Genomic DNA, 8303 nt, shown 5'->3' with positions numbered 1-8303 from the left:
TACTATTCATAACTATACATATAGTTTACGCCACTAAATACGATGCGTTTTAAATCCAGCTCGTCACTGTGATTTACTGATACACGTCTTACGATACTCAGAACTTTAGGCGTTGTATTACTAATGCAAACTCGAAGGAGTTTAAACGAGACCTAAATTGTTGCATCGCAGACACCCTTGCAGCAAACTTCACTACTTGTTTCACGGTACACATTATTTTGCATTCAATTCCACGCATTTGACTACCCTAAACTACCAGTATTAGTTACTTAGTTACGAGAGCTCATAAAATGAATTTATATTTGTATGAACTTGCTATGATTGATGTATCTATTTTAATCTAATTCTGTGTAATAAGTAAGGGCGTGTTTAGCTTGTAATGTGATCGTATTATTAATAGTAAGAAAAGTCATTTTTTCGTATCCTCTGCCAGGAATCCCTTCATTCGCTTTTTAGTCCTTTATCTCGGCAAATTCTTAATAGTAGAGCTTGCCGTTGTCCAGCAACAAGAAGCAACCTTGCGCTCACATTGTGTTAGAAATGTCAGGAAGCGCTCGAAGTTCGATAAGCATTGCTAGCTCTTTTTAAAAGCTCAATTAAATCGTTATTTGTTCATGCATTTACGCGTGACCATTAGTGTTTGTTAGATTCGAGAACAATCGATTTTACATTGTAACATTCCGTCATCTCTATGCCTTGATAATATGGCAGCTAAAGAACGGAAGTTAAACTGGTTCATCTGATTATTTTTCATGAACTTGCACATAATTGTACAGAACAGATCTAGAGTACATGTGGACGAAAGATCATGCTTTCTTTATCCTGAAACATTGGTGTATTTATCATAGTATATTCTTCTTTTTCATTTTGAAAGTTTTAACAGCACCAGGGTTGGGGCAGCGAGCAAAGGGTACGGTTCTAGCTTCCTTCCTACGACTGTGACAGTTCTGTCAAATCGGCGACGAAGCCGGGCGTTTAAACAACGCAAAATTGGATAATAGGGCTGCGTGTTCAAAACTACACCAAGCTGTAAATATTCCGCGATGTTCAGAAACTGCAACAGATCTTATAATAATAATAATAGCGGTTTCAGCGTTTATTAGGCCGTAGGCCTGTCGCCGATTCTTAACATCGCAGAACATTCACAGCATTTTGCGGTCTCGAACTCGCAACTCACTGCTTCAAATTCTACCGTGCTTAACCGCCCGGCCTGCTTGCCGATTCTGACCAGAAACTGGCGCACAGACCTGATCGAACCCGCGCCTCTCTGCGCCAATCTTGGTACTCTGAACTTTTACCCACTGGGCCACCTTGCCTTATGGCCTAATTAACGCTGACATTACTATACTATTTGAAAATACATGCGTTATACCTCCAAAAATAATTCTCTTTGCTATTCGAACTTCGAACACTCGGATGTCTATTTTGGACTGAGCAAATGTCGAAGATTAATGAGAACGTGCCTAACGGGTAATCGGATTCTGTGGTGGAAGCTCTAAGATCAAATAAAATACTTTGTTAATAGTGTTATTTTGGACATTGTTGTGCCAAGAAAGTTAGAGCGTTTGTCCGCTTTACTTTATTTCATTGCCAGCGCAGGAATAGGGCGCAATCGTATACGGTTTGCTCACTTTGCTGTAGAAAGGCGTCACTGAAACAGCTGGTGGCGGTTCACTGGCACGCATCGTACGCTTGTGCCGCATTTAGTACACACGAGTCTCCGAGAAGTAATCGGGTTCCGTCACGACAGTCGACAAGCGGTACGACATTACGTCATGAGTATTTCAAGAAATTTATTCAAGGTGAGTAATATTTTCCTTATATATCACTCATGTACTTGGAAATAGTCTTTAATATTCAGCATAAAATAAATTCATTGGTATAGTATATTGATGGTAGTATCACTATCGGCGTTGCAGAATATAATATGTCATTAAATGTCCAGTAGCTGAGTAGCAGTAAGCAGTAGGTAACTCCAGTTTCAGCACTGAGTACAGTCAGTACACTGGTAACATTGTCTCCACTTTGCTTGGCAATAAAAATCAAATTAAAACTGTGTATTACTAGTCACTTGATGAAAGGATTAAAAATATATTTTCGAAGCCATGACCGAAGCTCCCCCCTGATAATTTTGTGATTGTAGGCCTAGTCATAAGATTTATCATAGATAGCTTAGCTATATTGGTTCTAATTGTTGATTAAACTGTAGAATTGAGCTGAAAGTTTTTAAATTTACCCAAAATTCACAACCAGAGGCTGGAGCCAAAATATTTTCTAAATAGACTATTTAAATCTTGCATCAATGCATCATCATGGTAGATATCCTATTCATTCATCTCTTAACTTGGTAAAAAGTGCACTGCAAAGTGCAAACCACCAACCACTCCAGGCCAGACTTTAAACCAATTCTTCACTCAATGTCTAATGAGTTGGGGAAAGTAAAAGAATAGACTAAATAAGAATTGTAACACTTCTTGCTTCTTGGTAAGTTGGTAGTTGGTTCCACCATACCAAGAAGTGTGAACAATACTGAACATACGTACCTAGGTAGGCTAACTTCAATTTCTTCAAAATCATCAGGTAAATTCAATCTGAAACAATTGAATGCAAAATGAATGTGGAATAAAAATCAATAATTGCAAACAAAACTGAAAGGGCTATGGCTTGGCTTAGGTTAATTTTTAGAGAATCTAGAGTAAAGTTATTTTGGAATAGCCTACTAAGTAATTCTGTAATTGTGATTAAGACATTCTTAGCAATTAAATAGTTACAGAGACAGGCTTCTAATTGCATTAACCTAAGAAGATTGCATATACATGAAACATCCCTAGTAATTCCCTACCATTGCTACCAATACTTGCTCTTCAGAGTGATGCAGGAAAACCTGTCAGTTCTGTCAGCATACTCCTTGGTGAAGTTAAATTGGGAATTTACTTGTAGAATTGACAATTATAGGAATGGAATTGACTTAGGCTATATTGTCACCACTTAGTGGCTAGTGCAGCTGAAAAAAAAGGACATAAGTGAATGCATGTAAAATAAATAGGTGGTAACACATTTGCAATAAAAGGCATGAGATGATGAGGGTTTAGCAACAAAGGTTCAGTAACCTCATAGCAACAGTATGGATGCAGCTAATGACAATCTATGCCTGTTGCAATTATTTTGATATCAATCAAAATCATTCTGCCAAAGCAAATTCTTTGTTACTGAATTTTTTATTATTGTATGTCAGTTGAACTTTCTAAAAATTGTAATTTTGCAGATTGTGAGTGGGACTTGGAGATTTGGGTCAGCATCATTTTTAGCTCCCCAATGTGTGGCTGGAAGCACCACGTCCTTGCCATTGGCACGCTCCTTGACCACCACACATCCAGCTTACTCAGTTGCAGTCACCCAGCCAGCCCCTGCATTCAAGGGCCAGGCTGTAGTTGATGGACAATTCAAAGAAATATCCCTTACTGACTATGCCGGCAAATATCTTGTGTTTTTCTTCTACCCTCTAGATTTGTGAGTATTATTATTTTAGATTAAATTGAACTAATTGTGTCTATGATTGCATTCTATGAACATAGAACAAAGCTTAATTTCCATTAAGGTGCAATTATCAAGCCATTTTCTTTCTTAATTTGGGATGGTTTATTTTGCCATCTGTATTTACAGCCTAGAATTTATATTCAATGCTCAGAAAGAAATTATTTTCATTTTTACATTGCTATATAGGAGACTGTGCTGTTTCAAATTTAACATGCTGCCATGTTTGCTTAACTCATGTTTTTTTGTCACAGGTTTTGCTAACTTTTCGGGGAGTTTGATGAAATTATTGTACCTGACAAATAATATTACAATTACCGGTTACTACAAATTCTTTATATTTTATTATGCAAGTTCAAAGAATTTAGGCAATTTTCAGAAAACATAGCTTTATTGCTTTTAAGAGCTCAAGATTGCTTGACATGAAAATTGTTCAAAAAGTGGCTTTAATTTAATTTTACAACACTTCTCATTAACTTCACTTCTCGTTGTTTGTTTGTTTGTTTGTCTGCTACTACAAATATTTAACATATTTCTACCTGTCTTATCGATCTGAAATTTTGTACACTTTCATAAAGTTAGAGACAATGCATGAATCAGTTGACAGAATAAATAATTTCAAAAATTTACATAATTTTATATATTAAAAAAAAATTTTAATTAATTTTTTCAATATTTAAAAATAAAATTAGAAATTTATTGTACATGTGTAACATCAAAGACACTGCATTCTTTAGAAGTTTTGTCTTTGAAAAGTAATTTTTAAACTCATATTATTTGGGTTATGAACAGTGGTCAGATTTTCAAAGCCAAAATTGTATAATACTACTACTGTGTTCTGTGCTAAAATATTGAGTGACCTCATAATCATAAATTTATCCTACCCCATCATGATTCTATATGCCTCAACATGAAATGTCTGAAACCATTGCTGGCTACTCTCCTTCCTGAATTTTTATCCTTGAGTACCTCCAACCATCTCATTAGATTCTTTTTCTTAATTATATTGGTACCCTTGACATAAATGAATCCTTATGCTCTTGATATATTTCTGTGCAGCACCTTCGTGTGCCCCACTGAGCTCATAGCCTTCAGCAACAGGATGGATGAGTTCAAGGCTCTCAACTGTGAAGTTGTGGGCGTGTCAACTGACTCGCACTTCTCCCATTTGGCCTGGATAAACTTGCCTAGAAAGGTGTGTTATACTCAATACTTACGTATGTCTTTTATCTTTGTTAGAGTAAATATCATTTCACTGGCCTTGAATGATTTTCTTTCAAAGATTAGCCTCTATTTGAATGCGATAACTGCAATTGCATAGTGGTCTGTGGATAGTACTTCTTTAGCTTCAACTAGAACAATTTTCAAAATTTCAATCCTTTTGAAATATTAAGTAACAAATTGCACATCAATGCTCTACTGAGGTAAACACCACACTTATTATTTTAATAGCAATAAGTTTGCAACATTCATAAAGTCATTTTTGTAAGAAGATCACATTTTGCGTCAGTCTCTCATTTCTCACCTGTGAGGACTTCATTGAGCTCCTATGCTGAATTGAGGCATTTATCAGCTCCAATAAACTGAAGCCTCCTTTCTTTATTCTAGCTTCCATATTCTAATGCCTTGATCAACCTACGTTTTTAAACTCACCTTAGTCCGGTCTTCCTGAAATCTGAATGCTCACTTTTTTTTGTGTTATTTCCTCACTCTTCACTCAGCAAGGTTTTGTGGCTACGCAGACTGGCATGTGTGGCATATTGTCTTATAGCCACAGCTCTGCTGCTGCATAAGCTATAATCTTTGCATTTGTTGTCCTCTTCGAAACTTTCCATTTCTTTGTGCAGTGCTGAGCAACTGATCATTTTAGCGCATTTTTTCATTAATGGAAAAAATGCACTATTGTGCCTGCCATGTCCGTCTGTCCGTCCGTCTGTCCGTCCGTCCGTCTGTCCGTCCGTCCGTCTGTCCGTCCGTCTGTCTGTCTGTCTGTCCGTCCGTGACTTCGCGTTTTCGTCGACGAGAAAATGCGCTCTCTGTCACTCACTGCAGTGAGTACTACTGAGTTATATTTTTTGCCTTGTTTGAGGCTTCTGCTTAAATTAGAAGATTTTTGTTGCTGGTGCCTGATTCTTCTGGCATTTAAATTCATATCCTATCAATGTTTCGATTAAACTTTCATTAAAATGAAATGCATACTTAATACAGGACATAGAATTAATATATCTGCAATATTATAAGTTTCCCTGCTCTGCGTCCAGCAAGGAGGACTGGGTGGCCTCAAATATCCCCTGTTGTCTGACTTCAACAAGAGCATTTCCCGCGACTATGGAGTGCTGCTGGAAAACGACGGAGTGGCTCTCAGAGGCCTATTCCTCATCAATCCACAGGTACATTGTTTTCTGAACGCCATCATCATAAAACTAATTTGTTTGAAGTTGATCTTGCATCCTCGCCTACCACACTTACCTCAGATTTGTCTGTTATCCTCACCTTTATGACTCACTCTTTTCCCCCATCCTTACCTGTCTCATTTGCCATTTATCTCTCAATTTCAACTACATCATTTATATACACATCCCAGCAGTAGCCTCATAGTAGTTCTATCATTTGTATATTAATCAGTATCATTATTTCAGGGCATTGTGAGCCACATGAGCATCAATGATCTCCCAGTGGGGCGGTCGGTGGATGAGACTCTGCGCCTTGTCAAAGCTTTCCAGTTCGTCGACCAGCACGGAGAAGGTGGCTGCTAAGTTCCTTATGAACATAAACTTGTTGCCCATTTATGATATTTTTATTAAATAGACAGGTTTGAAACACAGATTATGGCTTAACTTTGCATTATTTTGTATAAAGAAACGAGAGCGGTTAACATAGCGTCAATGTATACCTCAAACGTGAACAGATTTACTGAATTTACCTAAAAATTGAGCAACTGGGAACGTACGTTGGTTAAATAACATGAAGCACGGCTCAATGTACCGTTAGTCGAAACAAAACGTTCTTGCATCGCATTACTAGGTTGTTTTTGGTACCATTACGGTAATACATGAAAAGCCTCTTGCAAAACTTTAGAACCCATTATTGATGCTTTTTTGAATTACCCATATGTGAGTAATTATTGATTTTGTTTACAGTTTGTCCAGCGAACTGGCAGCCGGACTCCCCTACCATCAAGCCTGATCCCCAAAGCTCCTTAGAGTACTTTGGAAAAGTAAACTAAATAAAATGTATGTGCTTCTAAATTTGGAGATTGTATAATTCGGCTCATAAAAGAAAATTTTCTCACTGCAGATGAAATATAAACACGGCTCACAAGCTTATATGTTGAATATAAACAATAAATTTATTGTTGTGTTTCTAGAAACGCTCATTTTTTTCTTACCCAGACCATTAAAATACGCTTAATTTTTCTAACCAAAGCCACAAGCGGGTGCCATCGACTCGAGTTTCGTGTACAACCATTATTGAACTTGAAGCAATTAAGGTAGCAGTGCTCACTATGGTGTACTTGCTCCAGACATAGATGTTTATTTAAGGTTTAAAATCTCGGTACGAAGCATAATCTCAAGCTCGTCGCAGCTTCAGAATAAAGTAAGTAAATTAGTTACCGCTGGTGTGCGTAAACGCTTAGCACTTTGAATGAAATCAACTGTGTGTGTAAATCTAAACCGTCTATGGAACTGTATCGCTTATCTCCACACTTTTCTTACTTACTGGATTAACGTCTTCCTCATTTCAAATTTAGAATTCTGTATCATATTGTAATTTTCATTTTCTATTAGCATGTTATTAAATAATTGCCTTCAATATTAACCGAAAGCAATGATTAGTCTTTGTACAATTTTTTAAGTTTTCTTAACATTCATAGTAATGATTTGAGTATGATGAGAAAGTCATCCGGTCTCCCTTTAATTAAGCGTGTTCTTTGTACATGAAAATACTGGTAACGCCTTCAAGAATTGTATAGGTTCTACTGAATTATTTTGTTGTAAGATATTCACGCATGATTTTTCTGTTCTAAAACGACGTTCCAACTGAACATGGATACCCTGATTTAATGAGTTAGGTATTCAATTTCGCAATTGTGGCTTCAGTACACAAACAATGATGCTCTCACATTCAGCGATTGCATGAGGGTTAATTTACGATTCTGAATTGGCGTTCAAGTGAAAATCAGATGTAGAGGTCTACCAACCAACGAATTGATAGGTGTTCCTATCTCGGTAGCTCCTCGGTGTGGTCTATATGTAAATGGTCTATATAGACCATATGACATAGACCAAAGTGGTCTATATGTAAATATATATAGCGGTTCCAGCGTTCATTAGGCCGTAGTCCTGTCGCCGATTCTTAATATCGCAGAACATTCACAGCTTGTTGCGGTCTCGAACTCACAACTCTCTGCTCCAATTTTGCTTTACTTGACCGCCCGGCCTCCTCGCCGATTCCGACCAATAACTGGCGCGCAGAGCTGAGATCAAACCCGCACCTCTCTGTTCCACAACTGGTGCTCACTTTAACCACTGGGCCACTCTGCCTACATTTATTAGTTTCCAGACAAAAGTCTTGACTACTCATTTCGTTCTTCAATCGGCCTTTGAACGAACAACTTCTCACGTCATGATTTCATCCAGCCATCCACCTGTAACGTTCGTTCTTCCTCTAAATTTTCTTGTTGCTATAATCCGTGAGCTACATAGACGATAAAGTCTTCCCTATATAGTCATTTAACAGCATAATGAAGCAGCAATTCCAGGGCTGTA

General features: G+C 37.4%; 1 protein-coding gene across 1 annotated transcript; it reads left to right on the top strand.

Moving 5' to 3' along the window:
* The first annotated feature begins 1516 nt into the window (after positions 1–1516).
* On the top strand, positions 1517–6904 carry LOC108677224 (peroxiredoxin-1). Its single transcript, XM_018165418.2, has 6 exons — positions 1517–1802; positions 3266–3510; positions 4594–4729; positions 5796–5924; positions 6174–6279; positions 6675–6904. The coding sequence occupies exons 1-6, from the start codon at positions 1776–1778 to the stop codon at positions 6758–6760; spliced, it is 729 nt and encodes a 242-aa protein (XP_018020907.1). The 5' UTR covers positions 1517–1775; the 3' UTR covers positions 6761–6904.
* The last annotated feature ends 1399 nt before the right edge of the window (positions 6905–8303 follow it).

The sequence above is a fragment of the Hyalella azteca genome, unplaced genomic scaffold (assembly GCF_000764305.2).
Source record: "Hyalella azteca isolate HAZT.00-mixed unplaced genomic scaffold, Hazt_2.0.2 contig6811, whole genome shotgun sequence".
Taxonomy (NCBI): Eukaryota; Metazoa; Arthropoda; class Malacostraca; order Amphipoda; family Hyalellidae; genus Hyalella; species Hyalella azteca.
The sequence above is the reverse complement of the archived record's forward strand: the minus strand, read 5'-3'. Positions and strand labels throughout refer to the sequence as shown.

Coding starts and splice junctions, on each gene's coding strand:
- LOC108677224 (XM_018165418.2), top strand. CDS start 1,776: ATGAGTATTTCAAGAAATTTATTCAAG. Junction 1,803..3,265: donor TTTCAAGAAATTTATTCAAG/GTGAGTAATATT, acceptor GTAATTTTGCAG/ATTGTGAGTGGGACTTGGAG. Junction 6,280..6,674: donor CGTCGACCAGCACGGAGAAG/GTGGCTGCTAAG, acceptor TTTTGTTTACAG/TTTGTCCAGCGAACTGGCAG.